Here is a 21966-nt window from a genome sequence, read left to right on the forward strand (position 1 = left end):
GAAAAACAAAAACAAAAAAAATCCCCTCTGCAGAGGGTCAGTGTGTAAACCGAGGGTGCCCCCCTGCAGAGACAGGCGGGTGTGTGGGCGGAAGCGCTCTGGTCTTCGCGGTAGGTCCCCAGCGGCGCGCAGGATGCATCCAGGAGCCCTGGGCACAGAGAGACAAGCAAACCTCCCGCAGCCTAGAAAGGCTCCAGCGCGCCGAGGAGGCGGGGCCGAGGGTAGCTTCCGGTTCCGGGCGCAAAGGCCCCACGTGTTCCGACCCGCCAGGCCCCGCGCGGCTCGGATCCGGCGGCGCTGCTTCGGCCGGGAGTGGGTGGGGGAGAAGCCGGGGCAGGGGAGGAGCCGCCGGAGCTGTCGGAGCCGTGAGTGCTGGGGGCTGGGCCGGGCCGGACCGGAGCGGGCTGGGCCGGGCTGAGCGGGGAGGAGGGGGAGGGGTCGGAGACCCCGCCCCCCCCAGAGCCTGGGGACATCGTTCTGTCCTGGGGAAGGGGTGGCGGCAGCGTACTGAGGGGGCCGAGGCTAGTGGTCCCCGTGTCTCCTGGTGGCCGAAGCCAGAACGTCCGGGGACGTGGATGGCACTCTGGGCTTCTTTCTTTCCAGCCACCGCCCTCCGCCCCCTCCTGAGGCCTGCAGAAACACTGTTCGTCCGTACCTCCCATTGCTTCCGCTCCGACACGAACAGATACACTCGTGATTTTATCACCTGTGATCACACTAGGCCTTGAAGATCATCTGGCCCGTGGCTTTTCAGCAACCGCTGTGACCGCCCCGAGCTTCTTAGCCACTGACTGTGCCTCCTCTTGCAACTTCCCTCCCCCCACGCCTAACAGCCAGTTCTGGCACTTCTGGACACCACCACTACCCTCAGCTGGAGTGTGCGGGTCCTGGTTCTCATCTGGTTCGACCAAAGTTTGTTAGTTTGTATGGCATGGATCTGCTGCATTTTCTCAGAAAAGTGTCGGCCCGATTTCTGTTTTTCTGGGCGTTGGGTATTCTTGTCTCCTAGGCGCTTTGATAACCCTGTCTGCCTTGGTCTTGGGGAGCAGTGCCTCTTCCAGGCTGTGTGCCTCAGAGGCCAAGCTTAGAACTGTTGCTTTTTTTCTTTCCACACTCTGCAGGTGACACCCAGGGCAGCCTCACTCAGAAGCCACAAGGAAAGCTAGCGGAGTCCCTCATCTTTCCAACTTCTCTTCCAAGCTGCCCCATGGGCCTTGATCCAGAAAGCCACTTCAGAAAGGTTGTGGGACATGCCATGGGAGGCGTGTTGATGGGACATGCGTGACAGCAGAGCAGTTAGGATTTGTGGCCATTTGTCTTGGGTAACTTTCTGCTGTGAGAGGTGGGCAGGGTTGGAGGGAGGAAGGAAAGTTCTCCTCAGACAGAACACCTGTGATTCATAATCTTTCCCCCTCTCTCTTCCAGCTGTACCCCTTTTGTGCTCTTTGTGTATACTATATTGCAGTAGACAGTCATTTCAAGGGCACAGCAAGGTTTACTACAATGTGAGGGACTCTTGCAAACTATACAGATGAGGCTTTACAGACTATACAGATGAGGTGAGTTACAGGTTTACAGCATTTTTTTCCAGTTAATTTGGCACAGGCATAAAACATAACAGTCCTAGACACTTCCTCCGTTAAATTTGGTCAGCACTGGAAAAGTCAGATCCTCTCTACCTGACCCTCAGATTTACCTCCTTTGCCTTAGGTACTGGTCCTCGGACTAACCATGCACCTTAAGCCCCTGAAGGGCTTGTTAAACACAGATTGCTGGGGCCACCCAGAGTTACTGATCATAGGTCAGGGCTGGGCTTGATAATCTGCATTTCTCATAAGTTCTCAGGTGCTGGTGCTGCTCATCTAGGTTTCTCACATTGAGAACCACAGCTTTTGACCAAACTTTTTCACACAAATAATTAAGTGGTTTGGGGATCAAAAGACCTGTGTGTGAGTACTACATGCTTGAAACTAATAATATGATCTTGTGGGTAATTTAATCACTTAGATATGAGTTCTTTCATTTGTAAATTTATGAAAGTGTACTTTAAAAAGCTCCAAATGTTACGTTACCTTATGCCAAATTAAAGGTGAAATATTGATGAGTTTTCCCCTTGATTTTCTTAATTCTGTTGAAAGAAGCTTCAATTTTGATCATATAGTTTATACTCATATTCTCAGTTTTTGCTATAAATTCCCAGTATGCAGAAGTCCCTGCTATTTTTTTAAATACATGCTAAATTCTCTAAGGTCAAGGTGTGTGCTTTTTTCATCTATCTTTGCCCAGCACCTTGAATTGTTTGGAACACATAACTGATGCTCAGTAGATATTTGTGGAATGAATGAACTCCATCCCCTGCCTGCCTTCCTCCTTGAAGAAGTTTTTGTCCACTAATCCTGTGTAATTTAGTGAAGGAGTAAATGGCTGTGCCACCTGATTCCCCCAAGGGACTGGAATAAATTCTAATGCCAGGTTCCAGTAACTGTCCCCGTAAGTCAGTCATCTGTTACCCAGAATCCCTGGCACCCACTGATTCTGAGTTTCAGTGTCTGTATTCAAATCGAGGGAAGAGAAATTGACAGCTTAATTAAATTCAACACACCTCTTTGAGCATCTTTTCTACCAAGCGTTAGGAACTGGGAGTATAAACATGTATAAGGAGATCCTCTCATTCAGGGACAGGGCTCACAGTGAGAGACAGAGACTCTAAACCATGACCCACAGCCAGAATGGCATCTTGGGGTTCCTTCTACTCTGGGCCATGACTTAGTCTGCATTGGAAACCTGATACTCTTCAGATTCCTCTGGTCCAGTAGATGTGGGTCCCATTCTTCATCATCTCATCATCTGCAAGGGAGCCTTGGGCCAGGCCAGAAGGAAGCCATCTAGATGCAGAGCTGGGAGTATCTTGAAAGAGAATATTAATTACAAAACTAAAACCATAGTAAATGACTTTTGAATTAAATGTTCTGAAGTATCCATATTTACACCTTAGGTCAGGCTATATTTATAAAATATATTATCCTGTTATTTTTCATTAAATAATGGCTCCTCTCACTCTGTGACTGACATTGGCCATGTTCTTTGTAGTAATTAGATGCTAGTTTAACTCTGGCTGCCAGAGGAAGCTGCTGCCCTCATCCGGGTGGGTGTCAGGTTTGATCTTCAGATTAGTTTGTGATATTCTGTTTTAAAGTGTGGCATATAGATTGACTTGCTTTATTCAGGCCATTAACCACCCCTGGGTAAAAACCCCTAAGGTTAAAAAGCCTCGCTTCATGTTGGAGGTTAACCAACGTTATCCTTGTGGCCAGATATTTAATTCTAGACTCAAAACATGTATTTGGCCTCTTGCTCTTCTCAACTCTTGGATAAATTCCTCTCACATCCTTTAGGCTAATACATTATGGCCCAAGTACAAATAAAGAGGCCGTATGTCTTTGTACCCCTCAAGGCCCCTCTTTTATTACCATCAGAAAGCTGGACTATTCAAAAAATGATCCAGCTCCTTGCCTTTAGGTAGAAAATCATTTCCCATTTTCAGGATGAACTGATGTGACTAGTCCCAGATGATACATTTCTAGGGGGTATAGAACACAGGTCGTCCACCTGTGGAGGCAGGGCTGTCAACGGTCCAGCACTGTGGTACATGCCCATAGGAATCTCTTAAACTAAAAATAAAGTGAGTTGTTACAATTTTTATAGCTTTATTTTACATTTTTATGTTTAGATTTAGGCTCAATTGCATTTTTATACCTTGATCGTAACCACAAAGTCTACACAGTTCGGGAGCAGAAGATATTTATGTCTTAGCCTCCACTGACTTCCCACTACAGTTTGGTCTCTCTTTTTATTTCTGCTGTCTTCCTCTTTTCTACACCTTATTCTCTGTACACTTTATTCTATTGTAATAACCTTTGAGCTACTTCTCTTGCTACTCAAATCTAACGAAGAATCATAGAATAGAATCGTAACCAAATCTATGTTGAATCTAACAAAGGAAGAAAAAATTTAAATGGCAAGAATATTTTAAATATTTTAACACAATCGTGATATTTTAGAAGGCAAAATGTCAGTGAACGTATTTCCATTTCTTTAGCCTTTCGTATTATACTTTCAAAGGACCTCTTGGGCATACGGGTCTTTCTCAGAGATATTGTAGTTTAGTTCCAGACCATTGCAATAAAATGAATATCTCAGTAAAGTGAGTCACATGAATTTTTTGGTCTTCCAGTGCATATTAAAGTTACATTTACACTGTACTGTAGTCTATTAAAGTGCAGTAGCATTATGTCTAAAACAAAAAAGTATGTACCTTAGTTTAAAAATATTGCTGAAAAATGCTAACCATCATCTGAGTTTTAAGCAAAGCATAATCTTTTTGCTGGTGGAGGGTCTTCCCCCCATGTTGATGGCTACTGACTGATCAGGAAGGTGGTGGCTGAAGGTTAGGGTGACTGTGGCAAGTTTCTTAAAATAAGTCAGGTTCGAGGCATCAACTGACTTCCTTTGAAGAGCAGTTTCTCTGTAATGTGCAACGCTGTATGATAGCACTTTACCCACAGTAGATCTTCTTTCAAAATTGGAGTCAGTTCTCTCAACCCCTGCTGCTGCTTTGTATGGAATATTCCAAATCCTTAGTTGTCTTCACAGCATCTTCACCAGGAGTGGGTTCCATCTCAAGAAAACACATTCTTTGCTCATGCACAGAAAGCAGCTCCTCACCCGTGGAAGTTTTGTCATGAGATGGCGACAATTCAGTCACATCTTCAGGCTCCATGTCTAATTCTATTTCTCTTCCTGTTTCTGCCACATCTTTAGTTACTTCCTCCACTGAAGCGTTGAACCCCTCAAAGTTGAAATTAACTTCTTTCACATTCCTGCTAATGTTGGTATTTTGACCTCTTCCCATGGATTATGAATATTCTTCATGGCATCTGGAATGGTGAATCCTTTCCAGAAAGTTTTCAGTTTACTTTGCCCAGATACATCAGAGGAGTCGCTATCTATGCCAGCTGTAGCCTAACAAAATGTGTTTCTGAAATAATAAGACTTGAGAGTCAGAATGACTCTTCGATCCCTGGGCTGCAGAATAGATGCTGTGTGAGCAACATGAAAATAACATGAATCTCATTGTCTGTCTCCATCAGGGCTGCTGGGTGGCCAGGTGCCTTGTCAGTGAGCAGTAATGTTTTGAAAGAAATCTGTTTTTCTGAGCAGTAGGTCTCAACAGTGGGCTTAAAATACTCAGTAAACCATGGTGTCAGTAGACGTGCTGTCATCCAGGCTTTGTTGTTCCATTTATAGAGCACAGGCAGAGTAGACTGAGCATAATTCTTAGGGGCCCTAGAAATGTTTGGAATGGGAAATGAGCAATGGCTTCAACTTAAAGTCACCAGCTGCATTAGCCCCTAACGAGAGTCGGCCTGTCCTTTGAAGCTTTGAAGCCAGGCACTGAGTTCTCCTCTTTAACTATGAAAGTCCTACATGGCATCTTCTAACAGTAGAAGGCTGTTTTGTCTAATCTGCTGTTTAGTGTCACCACCTTCATGAATTATCTTAGCTACATCTCTGTATAACTTGCTGCAGTTATCCAGTCCTGCTACATCAGGACCTCCTGCTTCATCGTGCACTTTTATGGTTATGGAGTTGGCTTCCTTAAACCTCCTGAACCAACCTCTGCCAGCTTCATACTTTTCCTCTGCAGCTTCCTCACCTCTCAGCCTTCATAGAATTGAAGGGGGTTAGGGCCTGACTCTGGATTAGACTTTGGCTCAAAGGATTGCTGTGGTGGGTTTGATCTTTCATCCAGACCACTGAAGCTTTCTCCACTTCCTTATCATTTGTGTATTCCCTGGAATAGCACTGTCAGTTTCCTTCAAGAACTTTTTTTTTGCATTCACAACTTGGCACACAAGGCCTAGCTTTCAGCCTGTCATCTTTCAACGTGCTCTCCTCACCAAGTTCAATCATTTCTAGTTTTTTTATTTAAAGGAAAAAACATGCAACTCTTCCTTTCACTTCAGCACTCAGGGCCCATTGTACAGTTATTCGTTTGCCAAATTTCAATATTGTTGTATCTCAGGAAACAGGATAGCCCAAGAAGAGGGAGAGAGATGGGGAACAGTTGGTGGAGCAGTCAGAACACACAGAACATTTACTAATTTAAGTCTGCCGTCTTATATAGGCACAGTTTATGGCACCCCAGAACAATTACAATAGTAACATCAAAGATCACTGATCACAGATCACCATAGTAGACATAATAATAAAGAAAAGTTTTGAAATGTTGCATGAATTACCAAAGTGTGACACACAGAAATGAAGTGAGCAAATGCTATTGGGAATACTTGCTTGATGCAGGTTTGCTGTGAACCTTTAATTTGTAAACAAAACAAAACAAAAAACATTGTCTATGAAGCATAATAAAGGTGAAACGGAGTAAAATGGGGTGTGCCTGTCCTAACTGGGTTTGCCTCAAGTTATCTCTTCTCAGAGGGAGGGGACAGGCCTGTGACTGGTAAGTAGCAGCATGGCTAATGTTTTAGGCAGGAGAACCTGTCTTTAAGGTTCCGTCCCATCTGTGTTCCAAGGATCTTGTTTAATCCTAGCTTATACGTGCTTTCAAAGCAAACACTCTTGGTTTATCCCTTTACTTTTGATGTAACAGTAAACAGACCAAAATTTTTTTCTTGTGCATTTAAATTTTTTTTTGAATTATGATGAAATAAAGGACTGTTTGCTTATTTAAATTTTGCCTTTTTCCCAAAAGGATTTAAAGCAATTTGAAGGAAAGAGAACAAAATATATTGCGCACCTACCGTATAGCACGCTGTATGCTGAGTGATTCTGTGTGTTACTTCACTTACTCCTTAGGACAACCATGTGAGGTGGATGGTATTAGCCCCATTTTGAAGATGGGACTCAGGCTAATAAGTGAGGAGAAGGATTCAATCCAAGCTGCAGAGCCCCTCACCATTACGTGAAAGTGTGAGGAAACATTTGTGTAAGGATAATTAACAATAAAATAAAAGAATCTTTCAGGAGGGGGATCATAGTAGATAGGCTTCAGTTTTAAAGAACAGTACAGGAGTGGAAAAGAGCAGTTAACAATGTTTATGAGCTGATTTCTTTCCTAGAACAGTAAGATGAGTTCACGCAGGGTCTGGTTAGCCCCAGTGAGCAGTCATACCCAAATCTCCAGGATACGGGTCTTCTTTAGAGTCAAAGAGAAGAAGGGAGGCTGGCAGGGATGTAGGTATCTGCTAAATGTAATCACTCAAACCTCTCTGATTACTGTTTTCTTCTGAAGATAAATTATTTGCCAGTAACTAGAGCACATCTCTCCTTTAGGTAGAGACTGTAGGAATACAGACGTCATTTAGGGTCCAGAAGGATCACCCCAAGTCGTAACATTTTAAGGTAAAGACCCAGATTTTTGTCACTGCCTGCAGTTTTCTGTTTTTGTCAATAGAATTGAGTTAGGACCTTCACTGGCTTGTGACCTACTCAGACAAGGGGCAGAGACAGCTGGATCAGACTGGAGAAAGTTACTGCCTTTTCCACATCTTCCCAGTCCTCCCCTAGATGTCCTAGAAACACACTCAAGAGCCCAGATTGTGGGGCCTGCCCAGGCCTAGGCTTGTGAAAAGCGTGTCTGCAGACGTCTTTTTAAAGCCTTCTGGAGCCAAGCTCTTCCTGGCCGGGCCTCACAGTCTGACTGGGGTGTCCTGCTGTCAGGTTTTTACCTGTCCCTGCAGATGCTTTCGGGGACAGACATCGAGGGAAGGTCTTAGGACAGCACAGGCAAGAGAATGCCAGGCAGACTTGCAGTACAGCCCATCCCATAAATTGCGAAATGAAACACAGTTGGCCGTTTTGTGTCTCTAAGACTGATGCCTGACATTTGCACAGCACGCTCACGAGCTCTCAGCGAATCCTGTGAGTTAGGAGAGTGGCTGTCTGCAGAGGGCTTTACCTTCTACAAGGGCTCTTGGGTGCATTAGCTCAGGAGAACCTCAGAGCAGCTCCAGGCGCGTGGGGCCTGGGCTGGAGCGTACATCTTTGGATACCTGATCTGGTGCGCTTTCCACAGCACTGCCCGACTCCTCTTCCCTCCCATCTCTTGCTCCACCGAGGACCACTCTCCCTCCCTCCGTTCTGTTGCTGTCTCCATCTCATCTTCCTAGGCTGCCAAAGTCAATGCAAAGCAAGCAAAGGAAATCTCAATCCAGGAGTTCTGAAAGGCATTTTACATTGGCAGGCTTTCTGTGATGTTCTTTTTCCTTCAGTGAGCAAAGCCCTGTGAGAGCAGGAACCCTCTTGTCAGCGCTTGCTTTCTAGACTCTAGCAGGGAATCTCGTGGACTGTGCTGCGTGAAAACAGTGAGAGTTCCTATCCTGCTTCGCTGGGCAGGTTCTTAGACTTTCAAGGTAATAGAGATCCTTCACTGAGCCCAAAGACCCTGTGTATTAGTTCCATCTTGTTTCCCTGCCCTGCTGATGGGGGGGCTGGGAATCTTTGGATAAACAATCATCATTGCAGTTGCATTAAATTACTTGATGTCTGGTTTTGTGCTTATTAAAATTGATTCAAATCTTTAGAGGAAAATGATTTTTTTTTCAATGCATAGCTTTGTATGAGTTAGAGGTGGATTGTCCCAGGGCAGCCTGAAGATTCCTCGTGTTGAGTTGTGGTGTCGTCCCTTCAGGAACCACTAAGAGTATTCTGTTTTAATCACGATCCAAACAGTAATTGTTTTTTCCTTATTTATTCATTTGTCGAGCACACAGTTTGTTGGACGAATGAATAAATAAGAATTAATAAGACATTGGATCTGTCCTTCTGGAGAAAGACTTAAAAAGACTCACTGTGGTCTGTGCCTGGGTACCCGTTGTGTGACAGGTGTTGAGCTGCGTGCTGTATGGCCCTGCCCTCGGAGCTTTATAGTCTGGTGAATTAAACAGCACGAAGAATGATTCTTACCACACAAAGAGGAGCTATACATGTGTGCTGTGATGCGGGGGGAGGTACAAGTTCCTGTGGAAACCATCTGGGAGCACCAGGGAAGGCATCCCTGGCATGGATAGAGCTAACCAAGTAAAGGGAGTAGAATAGAGTATTTCAGGCCGAGTCAGCAGCATCGTGAATGCCCAGTGAGGGCATGGAAAACAGACGAAGCAGGAGATTCGAGCAGTGACTTCAGTGGGAGTGGCAGTGATGGGAGAAGAGAGGCAGGCAGGGGCCAGGTCTTAAAGGCCCTTGGGAATCAAATCGTAAGGAGTTTGCATTTTATCCTGTGGACAGTGTGAAGCTGTTGGCTGATTCTGTGTGTGAGAAAGCTCCCCACTCGGCGCTCACTGCAGTATTGCAGGTGGAATTAACCCGGACGTGGCTCCTGCCCATTTTTAAATGCTTCCGCTCACCTGCTTCCCTGCCCCCAAACTTAAAGTACATGTATAGGTTCCAGAAATAAAAGCCAGAAGAGTAAACACCTTGTGACTCCACCACGGCCCAAGGAGATTTCATACCAAAATAAAGGCTTCTGGAGTTTGCGGTACAATACCTGTTCTGCAACAAGGAGACAGGAATTGGGGGACTGGTGGGGCTGGGGGAGGGACATGGACTTGAACCATCTGCCAGCCTGGTGCCTTGAAGAGCTACTCCTTCCATGAAAATCTGTCTGCTGATCAAGCAAAAACACCAAGAAGTGTAGACCTCCATGCCCCTGAGTAGGACAAAAATCACTCAGGGACTTAGGCCCAAATAACACACTACCAGCATAATTCAGGAATACTCTGAGAAATTAACATAAAAACTGATCCAAGTCCATTGAAACCATTAGTACTTAGGTAAAAGCAAAAGAAATTCCGTTCAAAGGGCTCGGTTTTATTACCTCGGGCTCTCAGGACTCCCAAAGAAAATGGGTATACAATGTGAAAAATTACAAAGCACTTTGAGAAAACAAACCACTATGAGGTAGAGCAGATGCAGTGAGCAGAGAAATTAGCGCATGAAAACAAAGTATGATCTAAAGCGGGTCATGCAATTATATAGTAAACATTTGAGAGTAATGGAAAATAAGCATGAATGAAAAGCGATTTGAGATCTAGGTAATAAAAATGAATAGTTTGGTCTTTGAAATTAAGCTCATTTGGTGGGCAGCAGCACATTGGACAGCATGTTGCAGCTGTTAAGAGTGGACTAGATAACCTTGCAGGTGGACCCCAGGCAGTTGTAGTGAAGCACAGAGTGACCAGAAACTGAAGTATCCCTCAGATTGCGTGTGGAGAGTGGTCTGCAGGGAGGCTGGGGGGCAGCACCAGGAAGACCACCGGTGAAACTTGAACCAAGCAGTTCATTCAACATGTCAGGGCCAGTGTGGTGGTAGGGACTGAGGACAGTGTCATTTTTTCAGAGGCCCTATCAGTATCTTTCAGTGGGGCATGATGGCTCAACTAGGGGGAATGGCAGTGGAGATGAGGCAGATGAATTTGAAAGATTTAGAAGGTAGAATTCACAGGATTTGGTGAATTTAAAAAAAAAAGAGTAGAAACATGGAGAATAGTTTGATTCTTCCTGTTGAGGTAGAAAGAAAACTTAAAAGTGGAGTTTTCATTTAAATGCGTTTCTTGTGCGCTTTGTTATTAGAGATTGTTGAAAATCACAGTCCTCAACTTCCAGGAGTTTCTCTGGAAAGATAAACCATGGCTGTGTGATACAGCAGGTTTTGTGATAGAGGTTGCAGAGGGAATGGGGTCAAAGAAGACATCTGAGAAGACATGAGGCCTTAGCTATGTATGTCTTGAAAAATAAAGTGTAATCTAATGAAGGGTAAAGAGGCAGAGGGAACAGCTCGTTCAGAAGCCAAAGAGCATAGGGCTTGTGTGTTTCACATGCAGGATGTCGATGTCTGTGTGAAAGGACTGGAGAGGAAGGCAAAGGGAGCAAAAGATGCAGGTCAACCCAATACGTAATACTAGGGAGTCTGTAGTTCACTTACAGGACGGGGAGGAGTATCGAGGATCTCAAACAGGGAGATGTGACCAGATTTGCCAAGAGCACTCTTGTGATGCAATGAATGGTAACTTACAGGTAGCAAACCTGGAGGCAGGTAGCTCACGTGGAGGCGGTTGCAGCGATCCAGAGGAGAACTGGTGAAGACGTGAACTGGGAATAAGAAGAGGGGACCTGTTTAGAAGAAATCGGAACACACAGGTGCAGCTTTGGGGGTGGGAGAATTCCACACAGAAGGAATAGCCTTTTACAGGCTTGGAGGCCTGGAAAGACCCCTACTGTAGGGAGATCAGCAATGCATTCATTCTAGCGGGTGATACTGAGAAAAGGGGAGGATAGGAGGCTTGAAAAATAAATTGAGGGCCGGCTGTGAAGAGCTTCCAGTGCCACGCCAAGGGTTTTGGAACTGATCTTACTAATAGGGAGAAGTGATTATTTGTAAATGTGTTATGCATTTGGAGCTATAATTTAGAAAGAATAGCTAACATTGGGGTAACATCACTCTCTAAGCACTGTACACATAGAAATACAGATATTCCTCATAGTAACCCTATTAGACGATTCCATTCTTACATTCATTTTGTAAATGGGAAAACAGGTGTAACGAGAATAAGACCTTGACCATGGACCCACAGAAACCCTAGCATTTGGACTCCAGAACTCTCTCTTAACCTGACACATCCTAGGTGTTTCTCAACCAGGATGCACATCAGACCCACATGTAGCGTTTCTAAAGACACAGTTGCCTGGATTGACTTGAATCAGAATGTCCAGAAGAATGATGGGTGATACTGTGTTTTGCAGAAACTCCACCGGTATAGTTCTGTTGCCCTTTGCTCGTAGCTGAGTACGGCGGGGATCTGAGTTAGGAAGCTATGGCAGTAGTCCAAGCAAGAGACGAGGGCCCACGCTCAAGCAGGGGGAAACAGATTAGAGGCTTAAGGGGTAGAATTGATTTAATGAGCTGTAAGCAACAGGGAAGAATCAAAGTTGAATCCAAAGATCATGAAGTTGAGTGTTGACTTAACAAGTGACGATCTCAGCCAAGAGAGGATTCCAGAAAGAGGGGTAGATTGGGGAGTAAGAATCATGAATTTAGCTTTGAGCACTCGAGTTTGAGGGTCTTCCAATTAAAGGTGTCTTAAGAGGAAGGTTGCTTTTGGTGGTGCCTGTGTGCCAGCCACAGTGTAAGCGGCTTTCCTCACCATTATCTCATACAGCCCTCCCCCCAAATCTCTGAGAGTCCCCATTTTACAGAGGAAATTGGTACTGAGTGTGGTTCAGTTCACAATCAATTTCTATAAAGCCTTCTGTGTCTATTTCAGACACACTGTGTGTTAACAGATTGTGGCCAGTACCACATTTTTAGCAGGGATTATGAGTGTCCTTTCTCCTAGCTGTTTTCCTTTAGGTTGACAGGGTTTCATGAAGTAGAAAGGCAGAGTTTTTCTATTTTTCTATGCGGTGTGAACCTGGCCTAGGAAAAGGATGGGAGAACATACCTTCAGGCGTAGATCACCCTATTCCAGCTAGATCTATTTACAACATACAGTTATGGAGATCAGGGGACTTAAATTGGAGAAAGTGTGGTGTCTACAGGATTATGACTGAGCTCAAAACTGTTACCCCCACGTGCCATTTCGTGCTTACACAATTGTCCCTTTGCTCCTCTACCCCAGGTTCCACGGAAGAAACTCGAGGGGCCCAGGCTGAGACGGGGTGCATGCCCATGTGAGCTCTAGATGGTGTGAGACCACTCCAGAGCCAGACGATGGCTACAGCCTTGGAACCAGAGGACCAAGACCTTTGGGAAGAAGAGGGAATTCTCATGGTGAAATTGGAAGACGATCTCACCTGTCGGCCAGAGTCCATCTTAGAAAGGGATGACCCTGTGCTCGAGACGTCACACCAGAACTTCCGACGCTTTCGGTACCAGGAAGCAGCGAGCCCTCGAGAAGCTCTCATCCGGCTTCGAGAACTGTGTCATCAGTGGCTGAGGCCAGAGAGGAGGACAAAGGAGCAGATCCTAGAGCTGCTCGTGCTGGAGCAGTTCCTGACCGTCCTGCCCGGGGAACTGCAGAGCTGGGTGCGGGGCCAGCGGCCAGAGAGTGGCGAGGAGGCCGTGACGCTGGTGGAGGGTTTGCAGAAACAACCCAGGAGACCAAGGCGGTGGGTGAGGAGGGGGAGTCCTGATCTGTGTGATGTGGAGGGGGACTATTTGCTGGAAGGAAGGATTTGGGGGCAGGGCTTCCAGAAATTACCCTTTAACTAAGGCCTCTGCCCTGGGGTTGCACCTACGTCCACAAGCTCCGGAGGACAGGAGTGCGTGTGAGTGTGTGTGTGTGTGAGTGTGACTTTGGGGTTTTTGAAACACCTGCCCAGGGTCTGTCTTAGGTGATACGACTTAGCTTTTCCTTTTCTGAGTGTTGAGCCTCCATTTCCTGGGGAGGAGAATTCTGTGACTTCCTCAGCGGCTCTCAGACCCGCAGTCACAGGTCCCCTTCCAGGACGACACGGAGGGGAGCAGACAGCAGGGAGAGCCGCAGGCGGGGCGGGCGAAGACGGGAGGACGGGGCCTCGGAGCCCGGGGGCGCAGGGTCGGGGGGTCGGGGGGGAGGCTAGAAAGCCGTGCGGTTTCCGAATGTCCCCTGCCTTGTCCTGGCTACAGCGACCTCAGCTCCTCCCTGCGTGCCCCCGGGGCTGGAGCTTCCCTCCTCGGCTGGGTCCCTCTGGGAGTTTTTCTTTGGACAGCTTCTCACGTAAGCCCCGGTGACAACCCAGACTTTCCTCCTGACTCCATGGTGACTGGAAGTTGGAATTGTTCCCAGGTGACTGTCCATGTTCATGGCCAGGAAGTCCTATCAGAGGAGACGGTGCCCCCGGGAGCGGCGCCCGAGTCAGCTAGTGGGCTCCAGGATCCTGCACAGCCCTCGACCCCTGAGGAGCCCCACCGGGAGACCACGCGGAGCCCGGAGCCGGGGGCGCCCGAAGAGCGGAGCCGGCGCCCCGAGCCGGAGTTCCAGCCCCTGCAGGAGCGCGGTGGGAGCCCCCGCAGAAGTGGGGAGCGCGGCAGAGCCAGGGGAGGGGACGTTTCTCCTGTCCCGAGGAGGCTGGTAGATTGTAAGGGGAGGAAGTCACAATGCAGGGCGCTGAGAGGAGACAGCGCTAGCTGGAGGCCCCTGTAAGCAGGGCCACCGTGGCCAGCAGTCTGTTATTCTCCCGGTTCCAAAAGTGTTATGGTGGTGGCGCTGGGACAACCCCAGCTGCCCTCAGGCCAGTTTCCTCACTCGCATCTTCCCACCAGAAGCGATGGGCAGTAGGGATGCTCACCTCTTTGCTGGTACAGGAATGCCCTGCACGGTGCTGATCCCCGACTTCTTTTCTTCTTAGAGGCTCCGGTGCCACAGGACCCAGCCGTTCCTGAAGAGAGGAGCCCCGGAAGCCCAGAGATGGTTGCCCTCCTTACAGCTCTATCTCAGGTGCGCCCCAGGTTCCGTCTGTACGGTGGAGAACTTGAGGAACCGTGGGGCATTAGCCACATGCTGACCAGGTCAGACGGGGCACACGTTTCCACTCTCCCATTGCCAGTTTGAGTTCTCCGCTCTGCGTGTATCTGGAAGGGGAGGAGCTGCGTCTGTGAGATCAGTTCCAACACCTCAGTTAGATCCACAGGCTCCAAAGCCCCTTGACTTCCCTCCAGCCAGAGGGACTAACAAAACAGGATTCTTTTGCAACACCCCAGCACAACTCTGAAGTTGTCAAATGAGGGTTTGTTTTTGGTTTTAAGGTATAAACATGAAAGTCGTTTGTGAGGATGACTTACTGTGCTGCAGAAACGATTGCTGAATTCGGGTGCTGTCCTCTTCCAGGGACCGCCTTCAGTCAGACCATGACAGTTACAAAGCATTCATTGTGGGGAAGAACCCCAGAACTAAGCTTTGTGGCTGGAGAAAAAAGGCACAGAGTTTATCCTGGTTTTCAGAGCAGAGTCTAGCTGAAGAAGACGTCTGTGCTGCGCACGCTGTATAAGTGATGTTCGATTAGGTCAGGTCAGTTAGGGAAAGCTTCCTCAAAAAGATGAATTTTTGCAGGAATGTAGGTAGCACTGAGGCATCAAATAGGGAGGTGAATGATGACTCCTTGAGACCTTTCTTGTATTTTAAACAGTCTCCTCAGGAAGAAGGAGAACATAGGGCGGAGCCGAGGGAAAGCAGTGGGACTGGAGGGAGCAGGAAGCAGGCCAGCGCAGAGGCAGAAACTTGGGACGTGGCGACCGAGGGCGAAACGCAGATTTCCTGAAAGGGGAACCAAGTGTCCCCTTCGAGTTTATCTCCTGGACGGATCCTGCCTGTACCAAGAGCCTCATCCCAGGAGCAAGACATGAGGCTCCACAAAGCACCCCTTTTTAATGGAATCCCTGTTTTGTTTCAGGGATTGGTAACTTTCAAGGACGTGGCCGTGTGCATCTCCCAGGACCAGTGGAGTGACCTGGATCCAACCCAGAAAGAGTTTTATGGGGAATATGTCTTGGAAGAAGACTGTGGAATTGTGGTCTCCCTGTGTAAGGAATGTCAAGTGTTTCTAGAATGTCCTGAGCACAGAGATCTTCTTTTATTCTTGGAAATTAAGGGTGCCTTAGACCTTAGTGTGTATGTATTATGCTTTCATTGTGCTGACCCCACCAGTGACACAGCCGGGGAAGATGATCTCCTTCGAAGTTAAAGGGAAGAGAAAAATGCCTAGAAAGAAACCTCCAACAAGAAAACACAGCTATAATATTGTCATTTTAGTATGAGTTTTAGTTTAGTGTGAGTAGGTAAGCATGTCAGTTTTGAAAGAAGCAATAAAAATTGGAGATAATCTACCTACTTAAATACGGGAAAAGAGGGTAACGTTTTCAGTTGTGTAATTATTGAGATGCCAGTGAAAGGCAAGAGATGCGCCGTACTCATCAGAGGTGCTCCGGCTAAAGAGACTGAAGGCTGGACTGACTGCCCGGCTGTGTACGTGTCCTGCAATCCACCAGACAGAAGAGGTCTGCCCATGACACAGGGAACCATCGAACCAACCGTGATGTCCTGTTTTCCTTTTCTTGAACAGCATTTCCAATCCCCAGACTGGATGAGATCTCCCCCGCTGGAGAGGAGGAGTCTTTGATCCCAGACATCGCAGAGCCTCCTGAGCCTCAAGAGCCAGGAATCCTGAGCTTCACCTACACAGGTGAGGGATGACAGAGGTCGCGCTCCCCCGCACCCCGCCCCGAGCTGGCAGCTCCTCTGGCAGGTGTTCTCTCTCCCTCTGGGTTCTCCCCACTTCTCGCTGGTTCTTCTAACCTGTCGGCCATGACTGTACTGTCTTCCCCCGCAACCTAATTCTTCCATCCTTTTCCCCCTCTTCACTCCTGTCTTTGGTTTGAGGGATATGTAATACAAAACGGGGACAGGAAAAGAAAAAAGAACTTTTGGAATGGCAGCTACACCGTTTTCTAAACAGTTCACTTAAACTCTCGATCCTCAACCTCCACATTTGTGAAAGGAAGATGATAATATCTGTCCGTGCGAAGGCTGTTGACAGCCTGAGGTAACATGTAAGAAAGTGCCTGACACATGACAGGGGTTCAGTTGCCTGGTTATTTCTTTCCCAACCTCTCCAGTTATGAAATCTCTCTAGATGGTCCTGCCTTCCCAAAACTCTGCTTAAAAATCTCCACATTGTGTGGAGGGCGTCGTTGCCTCTGTAACGTCCCCCGTCCTCCTCTCCCCCTTTCTCCAGGAGACAGGAGTGAGGATGAAGAGGAGGATCCTGAGCAGGAGGACCCGAGTTTGGAGGACCCCCACCAGCCCACCGTGGGAGATGCAGACGTTCACCAGGCTGCAGACTGCGAAATAGTCTTTGAAGATGATCCAGACAGACTCAACGAAAGAAGACTTGACACAAATATTTCTCAAGCTAATAGTTCAACGAGCCTTCAGGAAACCATGCCTGTCCACCCCCTGTTGGGGAGACAGCATGACTGCCCTGTATGTGGGAAAAGTTTCACTTGTAACTCCCACCTTGTTAGGCACCTGAGGACTCACACAGGAGAGAAACCCTATAAGTGTATGGAATGTGGGAAAAGTTACACTCGGAGCTCACATCTCGCCAGGCACCAAAAGGTTCACAAAGGGGGCGCTCCTTATAAATATCCCCTAAACCGGAAGAATTTAGATGAGACCTCCCCTCTGGTCCAGGCGGAGAGAACCCCCCCTGTTGAGAAACCCTACAGATGTGACGATTGCGGGAAACACTTCCGCTGGACTTCAGACCTTGTCAGGCACCAGAGGACACATACGGGAGAAAAACCCTTCTTCTGCACGATTTGTGGCAAGAGCTTCAGCCAGAAATCCGTGCTCACAACACACCAAAGAATCCACCTTGGAGGCAAGCCCTACTTGTGTGGCGAGTGTGGCGAGGACTTCAGCACGCACAGGCGGTACCTGGCTCACCGCAAGACGCACGCGGCCCAGGAGTTCTACGTGTGCAGTGAGTGCAGCCGCTGCTTCAGCCACAGCGCCGCGCTGGCCAAGCACCTGCGGGGCCACGCCTCGGTCAGGCCGTGCCGCTGCAACGAGTGTGGGAAGAGCTTCAGCCGGAGGGACCACCTCGTCAGGCATCAGAGAACACACACGGGCGAGAAGCCCTTCACGTGCCCCACCTGTGGGAAGAGCTTCAGCAGGGGCTACCACTTAATCAGGCATCAGAGGACCCACGCAGGAAAGGCCTCCTAGCCGGCCCCCCTCCTGCGGACGCCTGCCTTCGGCCCTTCCCAGGGATGGGGCGAGAGGAGCCCTCTTGTCGGCCCGGGAAGACCTTTTCTGGGGGGTCTCCCTGCCCTGCCCAGGTCTGCGTATCCTCTTCCCACAGCTCGGCCACCCCCCGCCCTGGGCAGGACTCCTTCCACACGTGGAGGAGAGTCTTCCCAAAGCTCGCCCGAGTTAAGGCCTCTCTCCTCGACAGGAGTGTTCCTGCCTCTGCCTCAGGGGTGTGAGGTAGGAGGCCTAGAAGGCTGAAGACGTTGTGGTTATGACGTTTTCCCCCAAAATGGGCTGTTCCGCATCCTGAAGACTCCCTACAGCCTCATGTCTAGAGCAGCCAGGACAAGCCCTCAGGTTGGGTCAGGGACAGATCTTAAAGCACATGGCCCTGCACTCGGGGCAGGAGGTCTGCACCCCGATGGCCCCCGCACACTCCCAGGCCAGCTGTGCGGGCCTCTCGCCGACCCGCTTCCTCACCGCGGCTTCCCTGTGACTCCGGGAGATGCGAGGCGTGTTCAAGGGGCGGCGTCCTCAAGGCTGCTTCACATGGACCTTGTTGGGCCGCTCCCTTCCCCACTGTCACGGGGACACCCGGTGCCAGACACGGCTGGGAAGGAGGACCCAGTCAGCAGCCTCCTTCTTTGTGGGTTTTTTCCTGTTAGAATGCTCATCCCCAGCTCTCCGCCTGCTCCAGGCTCTGGGTTTTGTCCTGGCACTGCTTCTGCTCCAAGTGGGAGGTCACACTGGGGGGCTGAGGGGTTCACTGAATCAGAATCATAATGAAATCACTTACATTCCCGCCTCTGCACCAGCCCCCACCCCACCCCAGCCTCTTCGCTTGGGTTCCCGAGAGGATTCTGAAACAGTGTCCACTTACAGAGGCACTATAATAACTGTAGGTTCATGGTTGATGGGTCCCTTCATTTACATGAAGAAAACTGGAGAAGACCTGAGCTCCAATTATGGAAAAATCGAGAAAAAGCTGTTGCTGCTGGCCAGAGCCGTCAAGACCGCTCTCCTGACACCTTCCCCCGTCACCCCCGCCTCACTCTGACAGCAGGGAAGCCTGGGACCCTGAAGAATTTACCAGGAGTAAATGGCTTTCAAGTGTTTGTGTTGTCTGCTTTTTCTTATGTGAGTCCATTTTCACATAATTAAGAACTAAAGAGTAGTGTCTCACGGCCCAAGGATCTCTGTTGCCTGGTAAAGGTCCCATGGAGACGAGGCTGAAAAATTGCAAACCTCACTTGCTCTGATTGTGGGCGTGGCAAGGCCTGGGGGGGCCAACCTCCATAGATGGAGCACAGGGTATGGGATTAAAGCACGAGAAGGGAGGCTGTTTCCTGTGCCTGGTTTCTTCTGCTCTGTGTCTCTACCCGTTACGTGCCAGTGTTCACCACAGGAGCAAAGGTGGGCTAGCAAGACCTCAGGCTAACAGCTCAACAAGGGAATTCTCATTCTGGTCAGTAATGACATTCTAGTCAGCTGGTTGGTTTTAACTCCAGACAACTTGTCCTGGGAGTATGCACACATGAAATAAAAAGAAGTAACACCAGCAGCCAAGTTGGCTGGTCTCTGGGGCTTTCCACTTTACCCATTCAGTCTCCTGGTGTTTCTGAAGGTGATTCATTCACACAGAGGCATCTTGGAGGACAGCATAGGTTTCCGTGAGGGTAGAGGTGGCTTGCATGCTTAGCAGAGCCACAGGTGGAACTGAGGTAAGATCTGAGTCTGGAGTTTGCAGAAGAGACTGTCTTAATATGCAGGATTTTCTGAGCCGTAGAGCCAAGGTTTGTCCTGGGTGAGCTGCCTCAGTGTCCAAAGGTAATTTCTCCTAGATCATACCATTTATGGAGGTTGATAAACTTCTGGAGCTAACAGAACAAATTGACTTTTAATTCACTGATTTATCTGTATTATTGCACTATCAAGAGAATTAGACATAAAACAAACAGAGATGGTCCAGGGTGTTGGAAAATCAAATAGTCCTTTTAGTGCTGAACCCTGTGCAACATTTTACACGCTGACACCAGATCTACGGTGTCTTGTAAATTACCGTGTTTTCTGAGGTTCCTGGAGGGACGTGCTGTCTCCTGTGTCCGAACACGAGCAGAACCACAGTTGGCAGCAGGGCGGGTGCTGGAGCCCGGAGCGAGCAGGAAGCCGCACGGCTGAACGTGTGGGTGCAGGAGCCCAGGGTGCTCTCACCACCGTGGTGGGTCCTCGTTGGGTCCTGTGAGCGGCTGAATCCCGGGGTTCTTGAATACCTGACAAAATAAAAGCGAGGAGGAAGAAGGCGAGATTTTAAAGATATTATTTAGAGGGAGATATAAGACAGTCTAAGTTAATCGACAGCTTAGAGAAGTTAGGTTGTTGAAAATAAAGTGATTTGCTAACAAAGTTATGAAACTAAAATGATAAAAGAGTATCTGGCCGTTAGTATGGGAGTAGCCAAGGAATATTCAGCCTCTTCTCCACCACAGAGTCCCAAGAGAAATTAAGTGGAAAAAGATAAAGGCGAAATAGATCTTTATTATCTGGAACTTAGGCCTCAAACTAGAGTAGAATCCAGTAAATTCGGGCTACATATTTACACAACGTAATTTAATAACTTACGGGCAGTGAAGATCCATACTTCACAGGTATAGAACAGATATTCTCAAAAAGAGGTAAAACATTTAAAATAATTGCTAGTGTATAGTGTAATAAAGTTAACAAATGCAAAGAGTATTATATAGATGAAGTCCCCAGACCACAATATTTTTTATTTGAGATCCCATAACAATTTTAAGTTATAATATGTTTGGAGACTTTAGAGTGTCCATATATAAATAATTCTTGCTTCCAAGAAGAGGTCACATGGAAATTTACTAATACTCAGAACTAAAATTATAAATATCACATTTTGATACTTGTAGGATGCAGTGAAAATGGTACTGAGAGGTTTACAACAGAGGAAAAGCTAAAAAATGAACTAAATTATCAGCTTAAGAATTTTTTAAATAACTTAAAGAATATAGAAGGGAGGTACTACAGAAAGTAATGACCAAAAAAATTTATAAAGGAAAAAAGCTGGTTCTTTGAAAAGACTACTAAAACCTTTGGCAATATTAAGAGCTAGAAATATAGAAATACAGTAAGTAAGGAGCTACAGAAAAGTAGATATGTAGATAAATATAAATCAACAGTGGTTGTATGAAGCAAAAATAGTGTCTTGAAAATTAAAATACATGTCAACAATAACATGTAAGATGGAGCAAGTAGACGGAGTCAATGCTTTAAGGCTCCGCGTCCTTAGATGAGTCCTGTCTACACAGGGAACGAAGCATTTTTGTGTATCTTTTTCCTTGCAAACTGATAAGGGGAAATGAGATCAAACACCTTCTCAGCAGTGATCAACCAGGTGGTCAAAATGCCCCCTCACTTTACAGAAATATCGAGAGCAGTCTTGCTCTTGCTTGTTCCCTAGAATGGTTTTCATCTGTTCACTTGTGTAACAAACACTCATTGAGTACCTTCCATGTACTGGGCACCGTAATGGGCTCTGTTGTCTATTCACTAATTCATTCAACAAATCGCACGTCCCAAGAGCTGGGGGTAAACTAGAGGGTGCAAAGATAAATGACACACAACACACACAGAGAGCTGTGGGGATCTAGGTGACAGGCGACATTTTTAGTCGAGTTAGAAAGACAGGAAAAGGAAAAAGCATGAGAGGAAGGTGGTCTGCTCAGCTTGGGTTCTGTCGCGTGTGAGGCAGCTCTAGTTTATCGGAAGGGAGCAGTGGATCTGTTGTGGGAAAGAAGGTCTGAAAGGAGATAAGATTTGGGGGTAATCTGCAAATCCGTGTAAGCAAGGGCGAAGTCCCTGAGACAAGGTTGTGCATGGCATGTTTGAGAAGCAGCGAGGAGACCTGTGAGTCTGGAGCAGAGAGAGTGAGGGAGAGAGAAACAGGAGATGTGTTTAGAGGGATAATGAGGAGAAGCAAGTCACAGAGGTCTTTACAGGCCACTGGGACAACTTGGGCTTTTATTCTAAATAAAATAGTGATGCTATTATTCAGAGAATTGATACATGATCTCCCTACAATTATAAAAAACATGTGAGAAGGGATTGTAGGGGAGCAAAGATGGAAGAGGGAGAACCCTTGGCAGAG

The 21966-nt window shown here is 47.5% G+C and overlaps 1 protein-coding gene across 8 annotated transcripts; it reads left to right on the top strand.

Annotated features, from left to right (window-relative positions):
* Positions 1-236: 236 nt before the first annotated feature.
* ZNF202 (zinc finger protein 202) lies at positions 237-19144 on the top strand. 8 transcript variants are annotated; one of them, XM_072953854.1, is made up of 10 exons: positions 261-365; positions 1122-1322; positions 1426-1559; positions 11095-11217; positions 12696-13189; positions 13845-14055; positions 14407-14495; positions 15448-15577; positions 16117-16236; positions 16789-19144. In XM_072953854.1, the coding sequence occupies exons 5-10, from the start codon at positions 12788-12790 to the stop codon at positions 17781-17783; spliced, it is 1947 nt and encodes a 648-aa protein (XP_072809955.1). In that variant the 5' UTR covers positions 261-365; positions 1122-1322; positions 1426-1559; positions 11095-11217; positions 12696-12787; the 3' UTR covers positions 17784-19144. The 8 variants fall into 8 exon arrangements, with proteins under 8 accessions (XP_072809953.1, XP_072809958.1, XP_072809955.1 ...); XM_072953855.1 differs by lacking the exon at positions 11095-11217 and having other exon boundaries at positions 1122-1240; XM_072953853.1 differs by lacking the exon at positions 1426-1559 and having other exon boundaries at positions 1122-1240.
* The last annotated feature ends 2822 nt before the right edge of the window (positions 19145-21966 follow it).

This window comes from Vicugna pacos, chromosome 33, assembly GCF_048564905.1.
Source record: "Vicugna pacos chromosome 33, VicPac4, whole genome shotgun sequence".
In the NCBI taxonomy this organism is placed as follows: Eukaryota; Metazoa; Chordata; class Mammalia; order Artiodactyla; family Camelidae; genus Vicugna; species Vicugna pacos.